Below are 27,302 nucleotides of genomic sequence, written 5' to 3' on the forward strand. Positions count from 1 at the left end.
TCGAGGTGATGGAGGTTTCTTCTGACCGTGACTCGGGGTGCAGGGGAGATTTTCCCTTCAGAACAAACACCACCTGGGCTTTACTCCCCTCATGGGCCAACCCTCCTTCCTTTATATTTTAGCTGCTTCTTGTTTTTTTTTTTTTCCCTCCCAAATTCTAGGTGAGTTGCATTTCAAATTTGGAAAAAAGCAGATCTGGGCCCAGGGCAGTAAATCAGGAGCAAGCCCCCACCTCTCGCCAGGCATAACTCAGTGTTACAAAGAGCAGGGGATGGTCAAACCCAGAACCAACAGCCAGGGGTTAAGGGGGGACTTGATTGCAAAATTTTCTGTACAGAAAAATCTGATTTTACCATAGAAAGGTCTCCCACGTGCAAAATTGCTGCAAATTGGTCATCTCTCTTGTACCACCAGGTGCAAAAATCTGTACAGACCTTGGCATCACACTAGAGAGGTGCCAAAGGAAGGCCTGCTTGGGACATGTCTAAGCCAGACTCCAAACGTGCAAATAAACCCCTGAACTTAAGCTGAGCTTAAATTGCAAACCCTCAGCAATTTCCCACATTGCTGCTAAAGGCCTGTTTGCACCAGCCTGGGGGTACCCCCCTGGTGACCCCTTCCCCCTGATGCCAAAAGGAGCGTGTGCCAGCACACAGCTCCCATCCCTACCTTGTGAGTGCTGGGCAGGTTTCCGAAACATCGGCTGCACTGCTAAGGCCATCGTGTAAACTGGGTTTTAGCTGCTGGGGGCTGCAAAGCTGTTGCAAAACCAAAGCTGTCTTGCAAATCGGTGCTGGCCAAGGAGAGCAGGTGGGTATGAGCGTGGGGGTACAGCCACCACCACCCGAGCTCATCCTTAAGGGCCCTGATGGATCTTAGCAGCCCTGAGCAGCCTCCCCTGGGCTTCCTCCATCCCTAGGAGCACATTTAAGCCCAGGTTCTGGCCTGGCTGCATCCCTCAGCCCATGTGGTTGCCCCATCTCTGCTGATTCTGGAGGGTCCCAGCCCAGGCTTGTGCCCTTGCAGGGGGCTGCGCTGATGCAGGTGTGTTGCCACAAATTGTTCCGGTCCAGGACATTAGTCACTTTAGTAATATATATATATATTTAAGTTTTAAACCAAGTAGCAGCAAAGTCAGCCTTTTTTTATACCATCCACTCTGTATGGGGGGGATCTGAGCAGCAAAAACCTTTTTCCCTCCTAGTAGGAAGGGTGCTGCAGGGTGGGCGGGAGGAGGATGTGCCCTCCCTCCAGCTGCAGCAGCCAGACCCTGGGGGCCCCCCATTTTTGCGGGTGCCTCAGCAAACTCCCAGCAACCCTCCACCTCCCCGCGCCGTGACACCCCTGAGAGCGCATCCCTCGGGGACGCAGACCCCGCGTGTGAAACACCGCAGCGGCACGCCGCATTCCCACGCCCGCTCGGGTCCCACGCGTGAAGCCGGGAGGGTGACGCCAAGGGTGCCACTGACCCGGGTTTTGGGGGGGGCCCCTTGCACACCCCGGCTTGGCTGCACCCGGCATGGTCCTGCCGTGACCTCCCGTGGATGCGGGCGCATATTGCAGCAGCGGTGCCTCTGCTCCGCTGGGAGCCCGGGGAAGGGCTGTTACATCACACTCTTACGTGGGTTATTATTAAATTATTATTATTAAATTATTTTTATTACTACACTCTTGCTTCTTGCGCTCCTCTCCAGCCTGATCCTGAATTAAAAAGTGGGATGTAGGAGGAGTGGTGGAGAAGGCAGCGAGGAAACCCCTCCTTCGGAGCAGGCACCGCTGCTGGTGCGCAGAATGCCTGTTGCATGGCTGCTCCCTCCTGCAGTTTCTCCCCAAATTCTGGGTTGTTTCTTACCTGAAGTCTCTATTAAGGGATGCCTAAAGCCTGTCGGGGCAAAAAACTCTGGAGGAAAGCTGTGTTGCTTGGAAATAGGCAGCAAGGCTTTTTAAAAAAGGAAAGAAAATAAGAATAAGACATTTTTCCTTCCACCACTGCATGGGAGTGGTGAATCGTGGGTTGCTCTTTTATAATTCTGAAATGTTAGCAAATTTTGAAGCGTCTGTATGGAGGAGAGGAGCAAGATGAAAAAAATGCTGATAAGGCATTTGGGAGATCCCCTCTTCTGGGTTTGGCTTCGCCCGTGCGATGCCAAGCTTAGGGGAGTGACAACTCTTTTCCTCCTGAATTTTTGGGTGCTTTTTTTTTTAATCCTGGCTTCCAAAGCCCCTGCAGCGAGGTGCGTGTGCATGGGGACCCCTGACTTTTGGTCCGCTCCTTAGGGCAGGGGGAGTTTCTTGCTGTCGATTTGGGAGATAAAAATGGATAATTTAAAAAGAAAAAAAAGGATAGCATTTCAATCTAGGACTGAAGCTCTTAACTGATAGCGAGCTGTAAATGAACTAAACGAGGGTAATTTCACATGCAGCAGGGTGAATGAAACCTTGGTTGGATTTATAGCTCTTGATTTGAGCTTTAGACTGGAGCAGCTGCTGTCTGTGTGTGCGACTGCTGGGATCTGCCCTGTGTAAAATTCAGCAGAGCGGCTCAGGAAAGGATATTTTGGCTGAGCTGAAGGCCAGGAGCCTGGCTAGTATCTAGGATCCCGATTAACAAACTTTCCAGCCCTGCTTTCCAGCCGTTACCATTTTCGGACTGCCTCTGGGCTCCGTTTACATTCCTGGCCCTCCTCCCCAGTGCCGGTGAACGTGTTAATGCCGTTTTTCTCTTTTCCCTTTGGCTTGTCGGTGTCCTATAAACATTTATTTGGCGGTGCCTCCCGAATCAGCGCAGTGGCTGTGGATGGTGATGGGTGCGAGCAAGGCTGTAGCGCCGGGGCGTTGGGGGTCTTGGAGGGAGGTGGGGCTGGGGTTCTAGATGGGACCCTCTGAGGGCTCTGAGGTCAACCCAAATGAAATGGAGGAAGGCAGCTAGGAGCTGAAGGGGTTTTTATGGATTAGTTAAAATAGCATCTTTCTGCAGCAGCAGAGTAAGTGCAATGCCTGTTGGCAATGAGGGAAGCCTGAAGTCACCTCATGGCTTTACGCTGTGCTGTGATGGAAACCAGCAGAAGATGAGCAGACCATGATGCTGGCCCTGCTGGTACCGGCAGAGCCGTTACGGGAACCCACCACGGTGCCTGTACGTGCTGGGGAGCAGCCGGCGGGGCAGCAGCCTTATTTCCCCAGGCATTTAAGTGGCCCAAGCAAGGAGGGATTGCTCTGAGACTTGAGGGCCTGGAGCCATCCTGATGTTTCAGAGGATGCCTCCAGGTCTACACCCTCTCCACCATGCCCTGAAAACCTCCCACAAGGCGGGAAGACCAAGCGTGGAGGCTCTGCGGGATGGCTTGCTCTTAGGCCAGGCTGCTGTAACCAGCTGTGTTGGAGCTGTGAAAGGGATGCTACATATCCAGCTCTGCTTAGGGTAGCCACTTCCCACCCTACTCGTGGTTGAGCCCTGGGACCTGCCTGTCCAGCAACGCCGGGGAGAGGAGATGTGCTGGGGCTGGGTGTGTTTGGGGGTTCCATCTCCATCAGGCTTTGAGGAGGCTCAAAATTAGCAGAAAGTGCAGATTCCTCTGTAAGCTTCAGCTCTCAGCCTGCTTTTAAAAAGTTGTGCTAACTGCTTGCAGAAGTGAGTGCTGAACCTTTACATTCCCCATGTGAGTTTTGGGGGGCAATTCCTCTTGGTGTGACAAAGCAGGGGGGCAGGGGCTCCCTGCAGACCATTTAACACCAGTCCCAGCCTGGATCCAGCAGCATCCTCATCCCTGGCTCCCGTCACACACATCCCTCCCTCCTTTTCTATTTCTGGGAAGGAAAAGGTCATTTTGGCTTTGAGAGGTGCAGGCAATGCCTTGATGCTCCCCAAACTGCTGTTGTCTTTCTGAACCTGGCTGGGGTGGTGGCATCTGCCAGTCCCCTCTCTATCCCAGGGGGCTGACACCAGGAAGGGGTGTGAAGGATCAGTGTGGCTGGGGGGCTGCTGTGTGCCAGGGGGTCCCCTCAGGGATGGGTGCTGTGGCTGGGGGGGTGCTGTGTGCCAGGGGGTCCCCTCAGGGATGGGTGCTGTGGCTGGGGGGGCTGTTGTGTGCCAGGGGGTCCCCTCAGGGATGGGTGCTGTGGCTGGGGGGGTGCTGTGTGCCAGGGGGTCCCCTCAGGGATGGGTGCTGTGGCTGGGGGGGTGCTGTGTGCCAGGGGGTCTCCTCAGGGATGGGTGCTGTGGCTGGGGGGGTGCTGTGTGCCAGGGGGTCCCCTCAGGGATGGGTGCTGTGGCTGGGGGGGTGCTGTGTGCCCGGGGGTCCCCTCAGGGATGGGTGCTGTGGCTGGGGGGGTGCTGTGTGCCAGGGGGTCCCCTCAGGGATGGGTGCTGTGGCTGGGGGGGTGCTGTGTGCCAGGGGGTCCCCTCAGGGATGGGTGCTGTGGCTGGGGGGGTGCTGTGTGCCAGGGGGTCCCCTCAGGGATGGGTGCTGTGGCTGGGGGGGTGCTGTGTGCCCGGGGGTCCCCTCAGGGATGGGTGCTGTGGCTGGGGGGGTGCTGTGTGCCAGGGGGTCCCCTCAGGGATGGGTGCTGTGGCTGGGGGGGTGCTGTGTGCCCGGGGGTCCCCTCAGGGATGGGTGCTGTGGCTGGGGGGGTGCTGTGTGCCAGGGGGTCCCCTCAGGGATGGGTGCTGTGGCGGGGGGGACATAATGTGCCATGAGGGCCCCGAGAGCATGGGTGCTGCGTGCCCCAAGGGGATGGGTGCTGTGGGTGGGGGATGCTGCATGCCAGGGGGTGTCCGGGGGGACGGATGCTGCATGCCGGGGGGGCCCTGAGGGGTCGGCGCTGTGTCCGGGGCGGGGTTCCCCGCGGGGCTGGGGGGGGTGCAGCGTGCCACGGCCGGGGGGGGGGGGATTGTCCCGGGCGGGGGGGCGGTGCTCGGCGGCCGGCGGGCGCGGCGTGGGGCCGAGCGGCAGCGCTGCCCCTCCTCCCGCTCCGCCTCCGCCTCCTCCCCCCGCCGAGGCTCCGGCGGTCGGGGCGGCCGCGGGGCTCCGCTCCCGCCACCCCGCTCCCGCCGCCCCCATGGGGCGCCCGACGGCGCGGCCAGCCCGGCGCGGGAGCTGAGCCCGGAGCCGCCGCCAGGTACCGCATCCCCCTGCCCCGGGACCGGGCATTCCCCCCCCCCCCCCCTCCCCGGGATCGGGCATCCCCCTCCCCCCCGGGGCCGGGCATCCCCCCTCCCCGGCACCGAGCACACCCCCCGCGGTACCGACTCCCCCACTCATCCCCTCCCCGCGGGGGGGGGAGTTTCATTTCCCAGCCGGGCGCGTGGGGAAGGGGATGGAGGGGGCAGGCTCAGCCGCGGGGTACCGGCTTGGACCTCGGGGGTGCTCCCCTCCCACCTCCCAGCGCCACCCCGGGGAGTGGGGGGGGAGGTTTGCAGCCCCCCCCGATCGGGGGGGGGGGGGCAGGTGCCGCTGCTGGGGCTCGGGGTGCCGGTTGGGCGGCGGTTCCCTCGCCCCAGAACCAAAGCGGGGGGGCGATGGCAGGAAGCTTTATTTTGCCCCAGGAACACAAACCCCACAGCGTGGGCATGAGGTGCCCAAACCCCGGCGAGGAGGGTTTATCCGCAGCCCACACCGTGTTTCAAACCTCTAGAAAATAGATGGATAACTGGTTTTTGAGGCCCAGCACCCGCCCCGCGACATCCTCCCAGCTCTTTTGCCTTTGCAGTCCCGTTTTCTATTTAAAAGGGGCTTTTTCTCTCCCTCCTGCTGCCTGGAAGCCAGCCCCGCAGGAGGCTGACCCAGGCGGGGAGCCCAGAGCGGCTGTCTGCCGGTGCTGGCCCTGCCCGCTGCGGCTAGAGTGTCCCAAAATGAATTTTGGGGTTTGCACTCCTCATCTGCCTCCCTGGCACCCCAAAAAGCCGTGTGGGGAGCAGGCTCTGAAACGGGAGCTGCGGGATTGCTCCCTGCTGGAGGAGGAAGATGGAGGAGGAAGAGGAGCAGATGCAACCGCAGTCCTTTGCCTGCTCGGGGAGCATCCCGGTCTGGGGTTTGGCTCCACAGCCTCCTGTTTGGGGAGCACAGGAGGAGCAGGAAGCCTGGGATCCCTCAGCCATTCATCTCCCACTGGCATGTACATGCAGGGGACATCGCAGAGCCCGGTGGGCACCCGTCCCCATGGGGGACAAGGTCACCCTCATTGCCATGTAGCCCGGGCAGAGCCAGGACGTGGAGGATGTCCTGGCGGAGGCTGCCTGCTCTCACTGAGCTCCTACCCAGCATCTCTAGCAGTTGCAGCTGAAAACTTCCAGAAACTCCATCCAGACTGCATTTCCTATGGCTGCCGGACTTTTCCGGACCCTTTCCTCTACCCTTTCCCCCGGTGCATCGCTCTTCTTAGCGACCCGGGGGGGCGGGGGGAGGCAAACACCCCTCTTCCCCCCGCAGCGCTCCGCGCCATGGCACTCGTGACATCCCAAACTGTGTCCTGGTTATTAATCCCCTCTGGATGGCGAGGGGGGGCAGTGGGTTTTGGGGGGTGGCTGGGCTGGGAGCAGGCAGGCATTGCCTCAGGAGGGAGCAGGCAGGCAGGCAGGCGTGCAGGCAGCGGTGGTGGGACATTTCCTTCCTGGAAGGCAGGAAGTGATTATGTCTTTTCACGAATGACACGGAGCCTAAAAATAACCGGCAGGTCTCTGTTTTGAGCAAATACCCCCCGGGATTTGCTTGATTTTGCTTTCTTTGAGCGAGCGGGGTGGGGGAGAAGACAGCCGGGGAGAGCGAGCGCCGCACGCTACCGCGTGCAAAACCACCGAGCGTGCAAAGGCGCGTGCGACGGCGGGTACCCGGCGAGAGCATAAGGTGCTGCTTGTCCTGCAAAAGGTGTGGTCTGCAGCAGCCCGGCTTGGAGAAGTGGCCCCCGTGTAAATGGAGCCATCCCGTTGCTCCGCCAGCCTCCCCCGTCGGGAGGGGAGCCGGTGGTTAGCTATGAATAGCACAAAATCATAGCCCTCGCCTTCCCGAAACGCCCTGGCCGGGCTCCTCGTGACGCTTGAGCCTCTCCGGGGTTGGCATTGGGGTGCTGTGCCGTGGGTGCCACCTCGGGGTCCCCACCCTCTGGGACTTGCCCCCTCCTGCTGCCGGCCAGCGTGGGGTCATGGCCACAAAACCTCCAGCGGGGAGGAGGTGGAAATAGCAGGGGGTGAAAAATTTGGCGGAGTGTGTTTGGACTGTGGGGCCGTGGCGCTTCCTGGGCAGTCGGGGAGTATTTGGTGTTGGAGGAAAGCTCCTCCGCAGGACAGTTGTTTCTTTGGAGATACCCCCAGCCTTTATCTCCATCCTTTATGGTTTTTCTTTCTTTGCACTACTGAAAAGAAACTCTTCAGTAAGCATGCTCGCAGACCTTGAAACCGCTGGCAGCACAACCGGCAGTGCTGGCGCTTGCAAATTAGGGCTTTGTTCCTCTTTCCATTCATGCTCATTGATAAAACCCCTCACTTCAATAGCAGGCAGCCTGAGCAGCTCTGGCATGTCCCTGAGCCGCCTCTCAGCCCTGCGAAGCAGCACCCCAGGGACTGTCATGATGTGGGAGGGGACCTGCTGGGGGTCTTTAAAAAAATGCTGTAAAGGAGTTTTTTGGAGGGGAGAGGGTGCGTGTGGTAAATGCTCATCCAAAGGGCATCCTGCACCTGGGCTGCTGTTAGCCATTACAGGTGGGCTCTCTGCAAAGCCAAGGGGGCTCAGCCAAAAAAGCTCTGTCTGCTTTGTATCCTGCTAACGAGATACTCACATTTATATCTTAATTCCTTCTGTGCATCACTCAGGCGTTGCTTAGTGAGGAAAGTTTGACATTGATGATTAATTATTCACTGTAAACGAGGTCTGGGAGCAGGGGCTGCAGCCTGGGTACCGCTCCCGGTACCTCCCAACGGGTACCAGCATCCTCCCCATCGGTGGCTGCCTCTGTTGTGGGGTGCGGAGTTGCACCCACATTTCTGGAGTGACATGCCTTCTTCCACCCCCCTCCGACCCCGCCTCAAACAGCTTTCCTTGACTTCAGGGTAAGGGCTTTTACATCAAGTAACTAAAGGCAGGTTGGCCACGTGGAGGATGGGGATGCGGCGCTTGGTTTTCTGCTGAAAGGCAGGAGAGTGTCGGGGAGGGGGTGTGAAATGCTGGGTCCTTGTTATCCTGGTGCTCCCGCTTGGGTTTGGGGGAAGTCATCCCACTGATGCATTCCCCTCCTCCCTGGCAGATGCCAGTGGTGGAGCACAGGGCATGTGGGGGGATCAGCAGCGCCGATCTCGGCCCCATTGAGAAATACCTCTCTACTTTCTAGGAACTGCTGCTTTCTTTAGTTATATTTTTGGCCATCAACGCTGGCTCTCTGAGGAGCCCGTAGCCTGTGAGAATGGAGGGCGGTTGCTTTTTCTCATTTAAAGGCTTGTAAAATCAGAGCTGTCTGCTGCAAAGTTGGCTTTCCAGAGCCTTTTCCTCCCTGTAGCAAAGTGCTTTTGGCTTGGTTCAAGGCATTTTGGGTTGCATTGCTCCCTTGCCTTATTTCACCCTTGCAGCTCGGCAGGTGAATGAAGTGTTCCAAATAAACCACGGCTTAATATGTTATTTCTCACCTTTCCTTTTTGTTTTATTATGTTTTTTTAATAAGCCAAGCTACTTCCTTCCGGCATCACCTGGAACAACAGGAGCCCGGTTCCCACGCAGCCTCTGCCCCGGGATATCTCCCGACACACGCGGGCTCCATCGGCAAAGGGCTTGTTGTTTGTGTATTATTTTATTTTCACTGGGTTTTTTTTTTTTTAAAGAGGGTTAAAGAGCCCGCCGGGGCGGGGGGCTTGTCTCCACTTCTTCCTCCGGGGCTCGGTGATGCCCCTCCGGCAGTGCCGGGGCTTCCTGCTGGCCGCCGCGGTGTTTCCTGCCTCCCTGCTCGGGTCAGCAGTGCCGGGTGCCCGCCAGTCCCTCATGGATGCATCCACGCTGCCTCGGTGCCAAAAAGCTGCTAGGGCTGCCCTGCGCCCAGGGTAGGGATGGATGCCTTAGGAGGATGCTGCAATTGCTGCTACTTCCCAAAGGGCTTTGCATTTTATTTAAAAAAACTATAAAATAACCTGAGGATGCACGGAGAGAGATTTATTTGATTTGATTTCCTGCTGACAATGAGGTAGCTGGGCAAGTGCACGCTTCCTCCTCATCACGGCGGCCGGGGCAGATGCATCCTGCAGCTGCAGCCTGGCCACCCCCTGCTATATTTAGTCCATTGTTTGCTCCAGCTTTGAGTCCTCGCCAGGTCCCTGGCCACGGGAATAACCCCTGTGCTGGGCGTCGGGGCAGAGGAGCGGCTCTGTGAGGCGGGGAGGTGGGGGGCTGAGCACTGTACATCATCGTGACTTACGTGGGAGAGGCCGCAGAGCCTGTACCTCATCTTTCGGGATGCTCAGGCATCATCCTGCTGCTGTTTGTGGCTCCTCCAGCATTCCCCATGCACCCCGGGGCTCAATGGGGCTGGCTGTGCTGGGAGAGGGTCTGCAGGGGAAGGGAAACATCTATGCATTGCCCACCCAGAGGCTCCACTTTCTCGTTAGACGGGGGAATAATTAACTGGCGGCCGCTGGAGCTTTGAAACACCTGGAGAAGAACAGTGCTGGTTTGTTTGGGCGGGATGCCCTCTTGCAGGGTGTTGGTCCTTTTTGTGGCTCCGGAGAAAATGGGCTCTTTGTTAACGAGCCACAGCCACGATTTGTCTTTTAGGTCCCTGAGATTAGGGCTGTGAGTGCTGGTGAGGGGATGAGCTGGCTGGGTGAGTATTTCTGGGGTCTGTCCCTGCGCTCCCTGCCCTGGGGAGAAGATGCAGACAAGAGGCAAGGATGCTGTGCAGGGGGTTTTGTCTCTGCATCCTCTTTCTCCTAGAAAGGAAACCCCTAAATGTGGTGTCACGCAAGGGAAGGGATGCTCAAAACCGGCTCGCCCTGGCTGATGGCTAACACCATCATAAAATCCATACAGATTGCATCTGAGCTTCCTAACTTCTCATAGCGGCATGAAAACAGCAAAGCCCCACCAGCTCAGCTGATTTTTTGGGAATAACTCAGATCTTAACATTCCAGCCGAGACGCTGGATGCAGTGGGGTTCTTTTAAATACAGGTAAAATAATAAAACTACTTTTTTTTTTTAAGGGGATGTTGCCTGGCTAAGCACCTGCTTAGTGTTTGCTAACTGTGTTCAACTATTGGGGGGGAAAAAAAATGGTATGTGGGCTAATCCTGAGCCCTTTGGTGGGCTGGTCCCTCCCAGGCTGGTCCCTGGGCTCCTGCCCCACTTGGCAGGCCTGTGATGGTGGCTCTGTTGCATCTCTTCTCATTGCAGCCACCAATGATATTTGAGAGAGTTTTCAGGCAAGATAATTTTATCTGGCTTCCTGGGTTAGGGTTTTGCTTCCCCACCCATCCCATTTTCTGTCCCAGCTTGCCAGTCAGGCACTGGGAGGGTGTAAGCCCTCCCGCTCCCATCGGATGCAGCAATACCAGTAAATAGCTACTCCTGTAGGGATAACACCAGCGCTGCCCTCTTCTCCTGGCTTTTTAGAGCAGTTCCCGTGGTTGCCCAGAGCACTCATTTTGGGTAATTTCGGTACTTTTCTAGAAGGTGCTTGCTTTTGCTGCCTAGCCGAGAGCGGGGGAAAGAAGCTGAAATGTGATTTCCTCTCTCCATTCATTTTGTGGTTTGAAGGACCATTTCCAAATCTGCCCGGCATCTTTTATGTCTGTTATTTGCTGGTGTGGTTTGTCGGGCGAAAAAAATAACCCTGGGGGATTTACGGTGAAGGTGGGTGACTGTGGTGGGGGCAGAAGGATGAAGGAAATACAGAAGCTGCCTGCCTGCAAGTTGGGGGGTGAGTCTCCATCCCCCAGCACGGGGATGCTGGAGCAAACCCAGAGGGATCGGTATGGCTCGTTGGGCTGTGCTCGCTGCTTTTGAAAAGATGCACCGATTCTGAGCAAAATAAAGAAAAAAAAAGTGTCCTGACTGAACGCCCTGCTCCGGCTCGCTGGCTGAGCTCTCTCCAAAGCCACGAGTGCCTGCTCTGAAACACTTGAAACCTCCCTATATTTTTTTTTTTGCTTTATTTTTGCCCTGACACTGTTTATGTGAAAGAAAAGCGTAAGGGGATTTGGAGAAATGGCACTGGCCTGAAACAGCTGGGTTTTTTTTTCCCTTTCTCTCATGTGTAAAAGAAACCAGGCTGCCTAATGGTGCAGAAAATTCACGGTAGAGCAACAAGTTTTCTGTGGAGCAGGGAAGGAAGATGGGGAGGAGGGGAAAATCTGTGCCGGGGCACGGCCGTCTCAAAATAGCACATTTTCCGGAGGCTTTTCCCCCCTTGAAGCATTTGCAGCTGCTGGGGGCATTGCATTCCCTGGGATTGCAGTAAGGGACTGATCCTGTGTGGCTTGCAAGGCAGTAGAAGCAACTGCAAAAGCATTTGTAGGGCTGGGTTAAAGCCACCCCGGGTTTCCCAGCGCTGTGCATCACCACCGAGCAGGTACCATCTCCCTTTGGATGTTGCCGGGGATATTCCCCATGCAGCATCAGCACAGAGGAGATTTGATTTGGGACCGTCTCAGTGGGAGTGGGTGGAGGGTTTTTTTATTTTTTCCAGGCTACCCCCTTGCCATCTCTCGCTTCATTTGGTTACCAGGATCCAGCCCTGGCTGGCGCAGACAGTCAGTGCATTGTCCTGGACCGGTCAACTGTGGTGGGATGCTCCTGGCCACCGCCAGCCCCCCCACCCTGGGCTGGCCCTTTTGCTTTCATCCTTGTTTAGGGATGAGCTCCCTAGGGAGGGCGGGTGTCTGCTTTTGGGGTCCCCCACCTGCCCTGGGGGAGAGGGTGCTCCTCCAATGTGGGAATAACCAGCTGCTTTAAAGGCAGCTTTGCTCATTAATAGCTGACGGAAATCCCTCGTCCTGCTGCCTTGAGGCTCCCTGTGCCTCCGGTGCAATCAAGGGGGTTTCTCAGCACTGAAGGATTATTTATTGCTGTGCAGGGGGGGGAACCTTTCCTCCTTGCTGCCTCCCACCCCCCTGGCTACTCCTCTGCTTGCACATGCATTGACACGCGTGTGTGCGCACACATGCCTGCACAGCCTGGACTGAGGAGCGACCTCCCGGAGCCTCTCTCACTGCCCCGGGCACACCGGGCAGCTCTAAAATCCTAAATTACTAAATTTTTAGTAATATTTACTTGCTGCTCAAGCATTTTCTGCCTGGGGAGGGACCCTGGAGTGGTTTACAGGCACTGGGAAACCAGCGCATGAGGCTAAAGGCTGTGCTGCCATCTCCCTCTGCAGTGCCATCTGCTGACTCAGCAGATTTGGGGGGGCCGGATTCAGCGTTTTGCCTTTTTTTTCCCCCTCTCCCCTGACTCCTCAGCCCCACTTTCAGCTCCTCTGAGTCCAGACCCTCCCGGATGGAGGGAGGCACATGGCAGGCAGTCAGGGAGGAAGAAAGCCCTTTGCGGGAGCGGGAGGGAAAGGGCTGGTTTAGCGTTTCTTCCCAAATGGGCCTCTCCTCGCCGGCTGTCGGCAGGAGGGGGGGGGTGCCCTGCGCTCGCCCGGGATTTTCCCTTCCTAAAACGGGAGCATCTGGAAAAAAAAAATAATTCCTCCTCCCTCTCCCTCCCTCCTTGTTTTCCCTCCCCGTCCCGGCGCAGCCGCCCGCGGATTATGGGTACGACGGCCAGCGCGGCGCAGCAGGCAGTCTCGGCATCCCCCCTGGAAAGCGGGGCGCCGGGTGACGGCAGCATGGAGGACCAGCGCTCCCTCAGCATCCACTCCTTCCAGACCCTGGGGCTCCACAACAGCAAGGCCAAGTCCATCATCACCAACAAAGTGGCGCCCGTGGTCATCACGTAAGTCCTCGGCATCATCTTGCAACTCCAGACCTCTGTTTTTCTGCGCCCTCTTCCCTAAATTCTGCTTTTTTAATTTTAATCTTTACCTATGCCGTTATTTTTTTTGCCTTTACCCACCTGCGCGTGGCTTTTGCAGGTACAACTGCAGGGAGGAGTTTCAAATCCACGATGACCTGCTGAAGGCCAACTACACGGTGGGACGCATTTCTGAGGCCACGCTGGAACACTACCTTGTGCAGGTGAGCATCTCCACCACCACGTGCTGAACCCATTTCAGCCTGGGGTTTGGGGACCTTGGGGTTTTTTGGGACTAATTTTGAAGATCACCAAGAAAAAGCCACTTTTCTTCCCAGCTGCCTTCAAGCCTGCTCACTCAAATCCACTTATTCCCCGTCTTCTCTCTGCCCGTCTTGTTTTGCAGGGGAAATATTTCATGGTCAGGGATGTATACGGCAAATTAGACGTCTTGAACACTACCAGCAGCTGCGGTGCTCCCAATTTCCGACAAGCCAAAGGAGGTTACGCCGTGTTTGGCATGGGGCAACCCAGCCTCAATGGCTTCAAGCTCGTGCTGCAGAAGCTGCAGAGAGAGGGCCACAAGGTTGGTGGGAAGGTGGAAGTTGAGGGGGAAAAAGCCAAGAGAGCTTTTTGGGCAGCCTCTCTGCCTTTTTGCAGGAGTGCGTCTTCTTCTGCGTCCGCGAGGAGCCTGTGGTCTTCCTGAGGTTGGAGGGGGACTTTGTGTCCTACACCCCCCGGGGCAAGGAGAACCTGCACGAGAACCTCCAGCACCTGCAGCGGGGGCTGCGGGCGGAGAGCCTGGAGCTGGCCATCCGCAAGGAGGTGAGGTGGGATGGTGGGGGGTCATCACCCCAGTGATAACGGGGTACACGGACCCCCCCGCCCCGGCTCAAAGATGAGAGGAGGAGGGGTTGTGGGAGGGGGTGGGCATGACATGGGTTTTGATGGGGGTCCCCATCTCCGCTAGATCCATGACTTCGCACAGCTGAGCGAGAGCATCTACTATGTCTACAACGACATCGAGCGCTTGCGGGATGAGCCCCACACCGTGCGGGTGCAGTGTGAGGAGGACATCCAGGTGACAGAGGAGGTCTACCGCAGACCCGTCTTCCTCTTGCCCTCCTACAGGTGCTGCCCTTCCTCCTCCTCCTCCTCCTCCTCCTCCTCACGTGTGGTTGGTGGCTTTGCTTTTGCAAGCTGGGCTCTTGATACCCTCTTAAGCCACATGTCCTCCACCGTGGTGGGGACAAAGGCCCCCTCCCAGCCCCATCCTCCTAACAGGGGCTGTCCCTGTGCCCGGCAGGTACCACCGGTTGCCCCTGCCTGCCGAGGGAGCCCCTTTGGAGGAGCAGTTCGACGCTTTCATCCGCTTCCTCAGGGTGAGCCGAGGAAAAGCGCCTGGTCCAGGGGACCACTTTGGGTTGGGATTTGCTCCTGTGCCTGAGCAAGCGTGCCACATCGGGGAGCGTGACTCCTTGACAGCATCTTCTTCTGATTTTGGCTTTACGCTGCCCGTTAGAGGGTGCCCGTGCCTGCGGTTGCATCCTACTCCCATTGCTGTAGACCCTGCTGGAGAAGTCCGTGTTGTCCAGCTGCTTGTCCCTACCCCTGGCTGGAGGTGACCATCCCTTGCCACCTCCCAGCATCTCTGTGCAGGTGGCTCTTCCCTAAATGGGTTTGGGAGAAATGATCTGTATTTGGTGCAAAGGCTTTTGATGGCAGGGCCTCTCTTTTTTGTGTTGGTTTTTTTTTTTAGCTTGGTAGATGAAATCTCAGCGACTTAGGGACTGGTGGTGGGAACATCTCCAGTGGGGTGGACAGGCCAACATCCACTGGCACCCGGAGAGGGCGCGGGGCAGGGGGATGCAGTGGATGGATTGACTGCCTATTATGCCGTCCTGGTCCATCCACACTGTTCCCTGAGCAAAGGGGAGATGCCACCAACCCCTCCACTCTGGGGCAGGGCTGTCACCTCCACCCCAGCCCCACTGCGGTGGCAGAGTCGGCTCTCCTGGATGCCCCTGTGGTCCCCATCCCTCTGTCCCTCCCTCCTAGGAGAGCCCCAGCCTGCTGCTGCGGGACCCCGGCAGACCCCCGCCAGCACTGCTCTTCGGCTGCCAGACCGGTGTGGGCAGGACCAACCTCGCCATGGCCATGGGCACGCTCGTCCTCCACCACCACCGAGGAGCCTCCCAGAAGCCTGAGTAAGTAGGGGAGCCCCCAGGGCCGGGGCGGGGGGGGATGCCTGTGCCCCCAGGTCCGGTTTGATCTCCTTTTTCTCCCACCCCAGCCTCCCCCACCTGCCTAAAACATCTCCCAGGGACAGGCTTCGGGTCATCCAGACCTTCATTGAGATGGTCCCCAAAGGCCAGCAGATAGTCGAGGAGGTAAGGGGGTGCTGGCAAAACCCCTAGCAGGGTGGGTAGGAGGGCGTGAGGTCAGCCCCCCCCTGATTCGGGGCTCGCTGAGCGGCTTTCCACTTGCTCCTTGTAAGGTGGACGGTGCCATCGCCTCCTGCTCGGAGATGCACGACATGAAGGAAGCCATCTACGAGTACAAGAAGAAGCTGGAAGGGATTGGGGAGGACTATCAGATCCAGGTATGTTAATTAGAGAATTGCTCAGATGCAAGCGGCTCATGCGGAGTAATTTATCAAGCTGCAAGCTGCCTGCGTGGGGATGAGAAGAATGTAAATTCTGGAAATCCGAAGCTTCCTGTGAGCTGGAAATGTCCCAGGGATGTGAAACCTGGAAGGTTGTGGAGCTTTTATTGTTTTTTTCCCAATCCTTGAAGAGCCATAACATTGAGCAGGCTGGGATTTGGGGGAAAGCTGGCTGTTTTGGGCTTTGCCGCTGCTTCTGGTAGATGACCTTGGGGGCAAATAATATCCCGTGCCCTGGTTTTGTCAGCTCTAAAATCGGAAAATCCATACCAGCCTGGCTGGTAAAAGTCCTTGGGAGCTGGGAAGGATCATTGCTTAGAGGTTTTTCTGCAAATACAGTCACTCAAGATCAAACATTTCTATCTGTAGATTATTTTTTTTTCCCCCTTTGTTTTGAAAAGCCATCAGGGTAGTTTCCCACCCTGCAAAGCTGGGGTCTCCCCTGTCTGGCCAGAGGGCTCCTCACCGAGGGAGGGAGGGAGCAAGGATGCTCAGATGGAAGTGCTGCCCCGATCCCAGCCTCTTTGGAGATTAATTTTCCCATTTAAATGCTGAACGTGGAGTGAAAGTGCTGGGGCCGGTTGTAAAGGGCAAAATCTAAAAACAGGCGCTGTGCGGCCAAAGCAGATAGGCTGGAGCAGAAAAGCACCATGAAAATGATTAAGCAGTGGGAAAAGAAAACATTTACTGTCGCTTTTTTGGCGTTTAGTGGCAAACTCCAAATTTTACCCACCCTGTCCCCTTTTAGGGTGGATTTGGGTACATTTGGTGCTGCTCATGTGATGGCAGGTACTCTCTTGTACAGCGGGGGAAGCTTGGGCACGGGGCAGGGGTCTTTCCTGCTGCTTCGAAGCCTTTCCCTGACTTTTCCCCACTGGGGAAGGCTGCTCTATATCATCCTCAATGCCGGGGAAACAAATGGCTGGGGGACTGCTGTAAATTAGCTACAAGAAGTGTTTATTTGAAGTCTGCGTGGAGCAAGAGCAGGTTTAAACAGTGGCGAGGGGCCAGGAAAATGTGCTGGGGATAGGGAGGGAGGATGAGTAGGGGAGAGGGGCTGATGCTCGGCCATCAAAAAACCAGCCTGGACTTGGTAGGGCCAGAGGGGCTGCAGGTGGTACTGGGGGGGCTTTGCTGGGTGAGCTGGCAGAGCCCTGCTTGATTTTGAGAAGAGGAAGGGCGTTTCTGGGCACGGAGGAATGATGTCACACTGGACTGTGGGTTTCTGCCCTGCGTTGGGGGGCAAAAGTGGAGATTTAAGTCCTCAGGCAATGATGAGGCAGGGGTAGGTGTGTGGGATGCTGAGCTGCAGCCAGTCCCACGTGGTACCCAGCTCTCCATGGCTCAAACGCGAGCGGATCATCCCTCTTTTCATCAAAAGCCTATTTATGAGGAATAATTAGAGATTTACCCTGGGTGAGAGCACAGGGCTGATTTTTACTGCAGGAACCCAAGCGGTGCCACCAGCAAACCGCAGCACAGCTCCATCCTCAAAGGCTTTGTTTTGAGTTTCCAGAGCAAAGCCCGCTGCCCTGCCTCTTGATAGATGACAGTGGGCTGGATTTCTCTTGCGGAGAACAAGTAAATATTCATGAGTCAGCCATGTAATACCAGAGATGCACAAACCCCGCTTGCCAAGCTGCCCCCTGTACATATACGGCCGCATCTTATAGGATTTTCCTTTGTACTCTGGGGAGGGGATCCTGATGGGCTCTCGGGGGATGCTCGTGGGCCCCATCTGGGTGCTTCTTTGCCAGTGCCGGTGTTGAGGGTTAATTTGTTGGATGGGATGCTCCTACAAACCCTGCCCTGAGGCAGCGTGGGGGTGGTTTCTGAATTAGGGAAGATCCTGAGGGTTTGAGCTTTCCTCCCAGGGAGGAGAGAGCTGTGCTGGGGCAACATGCCTGGTTTGGGTAATGATGAAGATGAGGAGGAGGGGAGCACGCTTGAAGCCATCTATATAGGCATCATGATGCTTCTGGGGATGAAGGGAAAGAGGAGACACTTGGAAATGGAGGATATTACAGCGTGTGGGGCTTATGTCTCTACTTAATAAGCGTGTCTTGCTCTCATTTAAGTTTTAGTGTCACCCATCATTCTGGGGTCTGTCACCCCCCATGAGATGCTGATGCTGGAGCAGGTTCTGGATGTCCCACTGGCCTCAGAAGGCAGATGGGGGGTCCCCAAGGGGTCACTGACCATTCCTTGCATTACCTGGAGCATGGGGCTGGGAGGTGATGTCTTTGGCAGGCTCTCCACTTCCTTACTTGTGGCATCGCTGGCACGGGGACCTCTCTCTCTCCAGGGATGCCACTGCCTGAGCATCTCAGCTGAAGGCCACGGAGGTGGCCGGGGTGGGTGCAGGACCTTGTGTTAACCCTCCCCCTGGGTTTGTGTCTCCCATTAGCATCTGGACAGTGTACCTCCCTGGTTCAGCAATGCCCCTTGGGTTGGGTTGGAACCGCTCCTGGTGTGTCCTTGGACTAAAGGGAAGGTTTTGTTTGAGCTGAAATCAAATTTTTGTATTTAAGCATCTTTTAATATGGAAAACTTGAAATGTTTTTTTTAAAAAAAAAAAAAGACATCAAAAACCTATATTCCAGATTAGGTTTTGTAGGTTTTCGCCCTCCTCTTCTACTTTGGAAGTGGTTTCTTTCCAAACAGGCAGCTTGGTGAAGTTAGCATGAATACGCAAAAAAACTTCTGAGCAGCTTAAATTTCTGCCCTTCTTCCCTGTAAAAAACTGCTCCATAAAAAAAAAAGGCCCTGGGCCTGTTTGCTACTTGCTTGTCTCTCTTCTAAGCCAGCCACAAACAAGTGTGTGTAGGGCTTTTTCCCCAGCCTCCTGGTCTGCTCAGGGCTGCAGTGCCGGTCAGCGTTGGGCATCATGAATCCCACCTGCCTTTGCTTTCAGGGGAGCAGCACCAAAGAATATTTCCTCCAGAGGACTTTGCAGAGCCTTGAACGCTATTTCTACTTGATTGCTTTCAACTACTACCTTCACGAGCAGGTAAAAAAAACCCCACCAACCCTAAAACCCATCCGTTACTCTTTTTTTTTTTTTTTTTTTTTTTTTTCTTCCCCGTGTAGTGGGAGGGAAGGGGTCTCCACCTCTGAGTTTCCCAAGCAAATGCAGGTTTTTTGGTGGGGTCATGGGTTGTGTCCGGGCAGGGGGTGCGAGCCCAGGCTGACGGCGCGTCCCCCCCCCGGCCCCCCGCCGGCAGTACCCCCTGGGCTTTGCCCTCAGCTTCAGCAGGTGGATGTGCCGGCACCCCGAGCTCTACCGGCTGCAGGCAGAGATGAACTCGTCGGAGCTCACCGTCACCGGGGACCTTGTCACCAAGGGGACACGAGTGCTGGTGAGTACCCGTGCTGGTTGTAGGGATGGGGCTGGCAGCTCCTCATCCTCCCCTGGGAATGGCACCTTCCTGGCATGCTTGCCCTCAAAAGAGGTTTGGTGGGGTGGGAGGAGTGAGGGGGTTTCCCTGTTGTAGGGCAGGTGCTGAGTCTTGGGGTCTTCAGGTCCGTGTTGGGGTCTCAGGTCCATGTCCTGCTGGCATCCTTGGCATGCCATGTGGCCAGAGAACCCCTGTGCTCACGGATGTGTCCATCCCCACAGACCCAGGGTACCAGCACGCTGGAGCACCCCATGACACAAGCCTAAACTGCTAGCCTGGCTTGTGGCTTCATGTTTCTTGGTGGTCCTTGGCTGTGGCGGGGTGAAGGAGGCCAGAGCTGTTGGTGGCTTGCTGCTGCTTTGGCATGGTCTTGCTGCAAGAAGAGCATCTCCCACCTTTGAAATGCAGCTGTGCAGCTCTGAGCCCTGGCTTGCTGGTCTTGAAAGGGTTTGGGGACTTCTCCTGAGGAGGGACCGTGTGCTGGGAGCTCCCTTCCACCCCTTGCCCTGGCTTTTCTTCGCTGCAGGTGGCGGACGAGCGCTTTTGCCCGGACGTGCTGAGCACCGCCAAGGAGATGAGCGTGGCCAACTTCCGACGGGTGCCCAAGATGCCCGTCTACGGGACGGCACAGCCCAGCTCCAAGGTGAGGGCCACGCACCCCGCAGGGTCACATGCGATGGGCTCCTGGCCTTCCCATCACCCTTGCCCACCCCTTCCCCTAGACCCTGGGGAGCGTCCTGCGGTACCTGACGGATGCCAAGAGGAAGCACGCCCGCATCGTCTGGATCAACCTCCGGGAAGAAGTGGTCCTGGAGGGAAATGAGCAGATCTATACGCTGCGGGAGCCCGACCACCTGGAGGAGCTGATCCCTGTGCCCACTGCCTCGCCCCAGCAGCTGGAGGTGAGCTCCGGCCTGATGGAGAGATGCTGGGTGTGGTGTGGGGGTGTCCACCCAGCCAGGAAGGGCTGATCTCCCCGTCCTGGGAGCTCTCGTGGGCAATGTCTGCAGGCTTTCATAGTCCCTCACCACCCCTGACGCTGCTTGTTTCAGGAATTTTTTCTTTCGGCAATGAGGGACAGTGATTGCATCAGGTGCTGTGCTTGGCTCGTGCCCTCTGTGTCCGCTGGAGGCTGGGGACAGCCCAGCTGATGCCAAACGAGGTGGTTGTCCCTCTCTTTATCATACTGCAAAAATAACAGAGTCCTCTGACTTGGCTGTCACTGTGTAAGAGTTTGCAGAGGCAGAGCAAAGCAGAGATCCTCCCCTGAAGAATTTATAGTGTGGCTGGAAAGTGAGGGTAAAAGGCACCCGGGGAAAGGAGAGCAGATGTTCCCAGCTGGGCTTCCCGAGGAGACAGGCGGTGGAGGAGCTTGGCTGCCAGCAGCAGCGTGTCTGCATGGAGGAGCTGCCCAGGGTGGTGGGAGATGATGCTCCTGAGGCTCCCGTCAAGCATGGTGGGGACCATGGTCCTTGGCAGAAGTGGTGGACAGGACCTGATGTGAGGTTTTGAGTTGACTGCGGGATGGATGTGAGCCTGCATCTAAAAAAAAATACTTAAAATCCTGAAAAAATTAAGAGGAGCGGGTCTTATGGTGAGGGTTTCTCCCATCCTCTGCAGAAACTAGAGGCTACCTTGAAGGGTGACCTGCTGAAGTGCCAGAAGTGGCTGGAGGTGTATCTGGAGGTGGAGAAGCAGATGAAGATGTTCAAGAGCTGCCTGACCACGCAGGAGATATTCAGCCAGCAGAAGAACGCCTGCCAGGGGCTGACCTACCGCCGCATCCCCATCCCTGACTTCTGTGCTCCCAAGGAGCAGGTACCCTGGGGACGGGACAGTGCTACTGCCTCCTTCCCAAGCCATCCCTGCTGCTGCGGTGTGAATGGCCCTTGGGTCCTCGGTGCCACCCAGCCCTGGGACTATGGTGGCGTGCCCAGGCTTGGTGCAGGGTGCTTGCTGGGGCAGGGAGAGTCCCTGGGAGATGCTGCATGGAGACCCTGGGTGCCTTCAGCCAGCCAGGGATGGAGGGGAGGCTGCTGGCTTGGATCCAGCAGCAAGAAGCCAGGGATTTTAGCCTGGGGACTGTATGACAAGGGGAATCCCATGCTGGGGAAGGGAGGTGGGCAGCTTGTGCTGACCCATGACGGGCTGCAAAAAAACCCACTGGCTTCACCCCCGGCAGGACTTTGACCGGCTGCTGGAGGTGATGAAGAGTGCCCTGGCCGAGGACTCGCGTGCGGCCTTCGTGTTCAACTGCTCCAGTGGCCGGGGCAGGACCACCACGGCCATGGTCATTGCTGTTCTCACCCTCTGGCACTTCAACGTGGGTACTGGGGTCTGCAGCCCTCTCTGGGGGTCGGGCCGGAGCAGGGGCTGCTGGGGAAGCTCAGCACAGCCCGCAGCAGCCATCACACAACAGGAGAGCTAAAAGTAGTGTGGGGAGGGCCAGGGTGGGCTGCAGGGTGTGGATGCCTGTTCGTTGGCTTCTTGCTGTGCCTAGCCCCCAGCGAGCTCCAGGAGAAGTGTGGGTGCATCCCTGGTGAGCCTTTACCCCATTCCTGAGAGCTCCCACCTCAGGACAGAGGGCTAAGGCCAGCAGAGCAGATGGGCATAAAATGTTGGGCTTCTCTGCCGGTGCAGAGGGGAGGCGGAGGATGCCTGGGGTCCTGGTGGGTTGGGTTTGGGGTCTGTTTATTTCTGCTCAGCTGTTGGGCAGCGGGAATGGGGCCATGCGTCCCGTAACGGCCTGTCTCTCTGACCGCCCCAGGGCATCCCCGAGATGAGCGATGAGGAAATCGTGAGCGTGCCTGACGCCAAATACACCAAAGGGGAGTTCGAGGTGAGTCCTTGGGCCTGACTCTGTTTCAGGATCCCCCACTGAACCCCACTGCTTGCTACCTTAGCCACAGCTGCTTGTTTGGAGGGGCGAGGTCCTCTCCTGGGCAGGGATGGAGCAGTTGGGTTGAGATGAGGAGGCACCCAGTGAGGCCCCTGCCACTTGTGCCCATGCTCCAGGTGGTGATGAGGGTGGTCCAGCTCCTGCCCGACGGTCACCGGATGAAGAAGGAGGTGGACATGGCCCTGGACACTGTCAGCGAGACCATGACACCCATGCACTACCACCTCCGAGAAATCATCATCTGCACCTACCGGCAGGTGAGTGGCTCCTGGGTGCCCTCTTCCTCATCGGCACGGGGCCGCCCGGGTCCCTCGCACCGCACGCTCCAGGACCAGCCCGGCTGAAGCTGGATGGTTTCTTGGGCTGAAGCTTTCTGACATGTCACCAGAGAGGTGCCAGGGTTGTTTTGGCCATGGTCACCCAGTGCTGTCCTGCATCTCGCCTGCCTGGTGTCATCCTGCCTCCTGGCCAGCATCCTGCCTGCCTGGTACCATCCCAGCATCCCACCTATCTGGCGCAGTCCCGCATCCCGCACCATCCTGCATCCCAATCTGGCACCGTTCTTCATCCCATTCAGCATCCCACATCCCCCATCCCACACCATCCCTCATCCCAGCCAGCATCCCAGCTGTCCGTCCAGCGGCACGCAGCCGGCAGAGGGCAGGGCCGGTCCATCCCCCTCCGCTCCCAGCCCTGAAGGCTCCTCTGGCTCCTTCGAGCTCAGGAGGGCACCCATCCTCGGGAGGGCACCCATCCAGGTGCGTGCAGGAAGCCGTGCTGGCCGAGCCTGTGAGCCACAGCCTGATTTTACATGGGAGCTTCTGTGGAGCTGATGAAGGGGAGAAAGGGTAATTTTTATTAGATTTTTTTTTTTTAAGCTGTGTAAGTATTTCTTGGGGCCTTGGAAGGGCTGAGCTCAGGGCTCGGCATTGTCCGTGCCTGGGCTGGATCGACCCACGTCCCTGCCAGCAATGGTCTTGCCCACAGCTGCCATCGACCCCTGTTTTCAATTAACAGCTGTGAACAATTGACTGGGGGAAGAAAAACCAAAGCATTTAATCACCCGGTAACATCCACAGCTCCCTGAGCATTTGTCTCTGTGTTTTTTTGGGGCTGGGAGAGAAAAACCTAAGCTCTGTGGGATGAGCTACTGGTGACCTGACTATTTGCAGCAATGGCTACTGTGAAATTATTTGCGATAAGTAATTTTATTTTGTTTTTCCCCCTCTTTATGTATTACGGGGAGGTGGCCACGTAGCTGGTGGGAAGTCTCACCTACTTTATTGCATCCTTTGCTGCTGCAGAGCTAAAAACTCCCTTGCTAAATGAGCGGCTGCCTGCTTATGAATTTAATTATGCTCTCTGGTGACCCAGAATGATCCCCCGCCTTGCTGCCGGCTCCTGCCTCTATGCTCAGCCTTGGAGGTCCCTGGAGGAAGACCCCAGCAGAGCAGGCTCACCCGGCTGCTCCCACTGTGGGTTCTTTTGGAAGACAATTCCCGTGACCTCCTTGCCCCTCTTCCCGGCGCTTGGCGGTCAGGACCAGCACATGGGTGTTGCTGGGCCGTATCCTGTTTCCGGGCTGGCCGTATCCAACTCGCCCTGGCAGCCCGGTGGGAAAGCGAGATAAGGAGAGAGTCATCCGCTCCCCCTGCACCCTCTGCCCTAGGAAAAGCCTTTTGTCGCCACCTGCATTTTTTGCATTTCCCTCTGAGCTGCTCCATCCACCCGTTGGATTTGGCTGGGCCGGGGGGAGGCACGTGCCAATGCTTTAATTTTTATTTATTTTTATCTTTTTCCCCAGCGATGGGCAGCTTGAAGAGGAGAATTACTGGAATTGTATAGTCTAGGCATTGCCCGAATGGACTTTTAATTATGCCGTGATTAGTGTTTAGAGAAACGTGGGGTTTGGGTGAACCAGCAGCGTCACGGGACGGATGCTGTGCGCCCAGGGCTGACGCTGCTTTGTAGTTTTGGGAGCCTGCCAGGAGATGCTTTGCAGGGTTAGGGCAAGCAGGAGGGAAAGAAAAGATGCTCTGGTACTTGCTTTTTTTGTTCCTACTCCTTCCTACCCCTAACTGGGAGGAAAAAATAGGAGAATAGAATAAAATAATAAATAATAGGATAAAATATAAACGGTAGGATAATAAAAAGATAATAGGATAATAGAATGAAATTAAATAGAATATAATGATAAATACTAAGATAATAGAATAAAAATAAATAGGAGAATATAATAACATGATAAATAATAGGATAATAGAATAAAAAATAAATAGGATCCTATAATAAAATTATAAATAATAGGATAATAGGATCTGCTCCCTGCAAATACTGGCACACACAGGCTGAGGAGACACCTTTTCCAAGGGCAGAACTGCTTGCCTGGTGCTGCCATGAGTAGGGGTGTGAGTGGGTTGAACAAACCTTGATTTTTCAAAGCCTGCGGGTGGAAATGTCTGTGTGCCGTGGCAGCAAGCGGCTGGGGAAGGACCCAGAGAAAGCGGAGCGGGCTTGTCCCTGAGAGCGGGTTGGTGCTGACACCGGAGCGAGGAATTGCTGCTCTTTGGGATGGTTTGCAGGGTTCGCAGCGGGACGGACGGATCACGGCTCTTATGCCAGCTGGCTGTTTATTCCTTATTTATTATTTATTCCTAGAAGGGACATCACTGCAGGGCTCATCTATTCTTAAAATAACAGCTATATCAATAATATAATTATATATATATATACATAAAAAATAATAATAGGAGGTGTGATGGCCACCAACCTCAGAGCAGGCTGCTGGGTGGCTGCTGTGGCTTCTCCTCTGGCAGCAGAGGCTCAATCCGACCGGGGAATGCTGGAAAGGGACATGTTTTTCCCCGGGGGTATGCTTTGCTGTCCAGGAGCTCATGGTTTTGGGTATGGTTTGCACCTGGGCACCTATTCCTGGCTCCTGGGCACACACCCCATGCATTTAGCAATCCCTCATCTATTTTTGAGGCCTGCACGGTAAAGGGGAAGTTTTTATATGCTGGAAACCACAAGGTAATGAGAGCCTGGACTGCCAAGCCACGGCGGAAACAGGCTGGAAGGATGCGCTTATTTTTGTCTCTGAAGTAGTCCTCCCTCTTCGGCTGGAGGGGAGGCGGGGGCTGCAGGCTGGGCTGGGCTCCTCGGGGGGGATAACGGGGTCGGAGGGCCGGTGCGCAGTGGTATATATGGCATTTGCCTAGCGCAGGGGGTCCTTGTGGGTCCTTCACCACCAAACTTCTGTGGGATGGAGAGCAGGACCGTGGACGAGGAGCTGCCTCTCAGATGCTCTCCCGAGGCGGGTACCACGGGCATCTCAGCTGGTTTCTTGCTCCTTCCAGGGGAGGTCGGGCAAGGATGAGAAGGAGACGCGGATGCTGCAGCTGAGGAGCCTGCAGTACCTGGAGCGCTACATCTACCTGATCCTCTTCAACGCCTACCTGCATCTGGAGAAGAGGGACTCCTGGCAGCGGCCCTTCAGCCTCTGGATGCGCGAGGTGAGGCTTTCCCTGCCTAAGCTGCCAGCAAGACCTTGCTCAGCCTCAGGGCACTGGGAAGCAGACTCTCGTCTTTATTTTACATATGATTTCCATATGGTTGCTGGGGACATCGTACGCGTTCCCTTTGCTCCAGGCAAGCTCCCATTTCACCAGGCTGGTGGGTCTCATAGAAAGCCAGGTGGGTCACTGGAGATGGGTGGCATCCCACCACATGGAGGGGGGAACTCCTCCCACCCCAGACCTGCCCTTTTCTCCTCTTTTTGAGTTTCCCAGGGGTTTATTTTGATCTGCCAGTTGTAATTGCAGAATTGTAAAAATAGAATATCCCAGCCAAACAGGTCGGGGGAGTGAAAGGAAAGAATAATTAAAATCAACCCCACTTTGCCTTGCATGGCTGGGACAGGCGGCACAGGGGACGGAGGGCCCGGGAGGATGGGGATGCTGGCGCTGGGCATCCGAGAGAATTGGGAGCCACCTGAAAAAATGGAATGGGGGGTGGGTGAGAGACCCCAAATTACCCATATTTCCTGCTCATGGGGGGCTATAGGTCTTGAATTTGTTTGGGGCACATTGCTTCATATGCAAGTGTTGAGGGGGCTGTAAATTTGCAGCAGAAGGACGCTCTGGACCTGAAAAAGGGACTTTGGAGGTGGTGCGAGTGATGGGGGGCGTGGGGGTGTGTGCTGCTCCCTGTGGGGTTAGGGGGGTTATTTTGCAGGAGAGGAGAGTAAGAGGGGAGAAAGGAAAGCTGGGGACAGGGCAATTTTAATTATGGTGGTGGTATTATTATTATTATTTTGTTTTATATTTTATTCATTTAAATGTTATTATTTTTATCACTATTTTATTTATAATTTATTACTTTTATAGTTTTATTATATTGCTTTTTAATTTTATTATTTTTATTATTTATTTCTATTACGATGCAGAGATTAGTTTTTTCTCTCCCTGTTTGCACGGTGATAAGTGGGCAGTGCCTGCCGTAGTGGGAGAAAACCTCACCCCTTTGCTTGCCTCCGCCAGCACCGCTAATTCATATTGGCATGTTTGATCCGCCGGGCGGGAGATGAAAGTGGTGGCTGCCAGCTCTGCTCACCGACCCCCCCCTGCCCCATCTCGCTGGAAGGGGCCGCAGCGAGGAGGCGGGGGGGGATGGCCGGTGCCCACCCCGGCGTGGCATCCCGGTTATGCTGGTGTTTGCATTGCCTGGGAGGCGGTGGCTGGAGCTGGACCATCTTTTGGTGGAGATGTGTGATGCTTGCTGTCGGCTGGATGTGGGATGCGTGGGTTTAAACGCAGCATCTTTAATGAGGCATCTTTAACGTGTGGGTTTACATCTGCCCTGTCCCCCCGTTTGCTGGAGGTGGGGAAATACACCCAAACTCTGGATACAAGGAGCCTTTGACCCCAAAAGCGCCCCTTCCCGCTGCATAATCCTTGCATTTTTAGCAAAAACAAGGCGCCATTGTAGCTTTTTGGCAGAAGAGTGCCAAAGCCAACAAACCCTGCAACGGCTGACCCCAGCAGCGAGGAAGCAGCTTATAAAATGTTAGAGCAGCAGCCGGCAGGGGCTGTGGGAGGCGGGTGGGTACCTGGACGCTGGGAGATGCTGGGGACCTTCCCTGGGCTTCTTCACCTGGGAGAGTGATGCTCGGGCAGGGGTTAAATCTCTCTTCTCCCTCTGTTTTCAGGTGGCGGCAGTGGCTGGCATCTACGAGGTCCTGAACCAGCTGGGCTTCCCCGAGCTGGAGAGCCTGGAGGGCAAGCCCCTGTGCACGCTGCGGGGCCGGTGGCAGGCGCAGGGGGGCACCTCCCGCCCTTTCCGCGGGGACTTCGTGTAGGGTCGGGGTGGGGGGGTGGGGGGGGACCCCCCGGCTGCTTTCCTCTCAGCGCGGGGAGAG

General features: G+C 56.2%; 1 protein-coding gene across 1 annotated transcript; it reads left to right on the forward strand.

The window, feature by feature from the left end:
- The first annotated feature begins 5,008 nt into the window (after positions 1 to 5,008).
- PALD1 (phosphatase domain containing paladin 1) lies at positions 5,009 to 27,302 on the forward strand. The gene is made up of 20 exons (XM_074874210.1): positions 5,009 to 5,118; positions 12,709 to 12,906; positions 13,046 to 13,148; positions 13,331 to 13,510; positions 13,585 to 13,749; positions 13,895 to 14,055; positions 14,231 to 14,306; positions 14,983 to 15,131; positions 15,218 to 15,314; positions 15,422 to 15,526; positions 18,504 to 18,599; positions 18,814 to 18,948; positions 19,514 to 19,630; positions 19,710 to 19,889; positions 20,608 to 20,805; positions 21,170 to 21,310; positions 21,755 to 21,826; positions 22,003 to 22,143; positions 25,243 to 25,398; positions 27,093 to 27,302. The coding sequence occupies exons 2-20, from the start codon at positions 12,722 to 12,724 to the stop codon at positions 27,240 to 27,242; spliced, it is 2,607 nt and encodes an 868-aa protein (XP_074730311.1). The 5' UTR covers positions 5,009 to 5,118; positions 12,709 to 12,721; the 3' UTR covers positions 27,243 to 27,302.

This window comes from Strix uralensis, chromosome 7 (genome assembly GCF_047716275.1).
Source record: "Strix uralensis isolate ZFMK-TIS-50842 chromosome 7, bStrUra1, whole genome shotgun sequence".
Taxonomy (NCBI): domain Eukaryota; kingdom Metazoa; phylum Chordata; class Aves; order Strigiformes; family Strigidae; genus Strix; species Strix uralensis.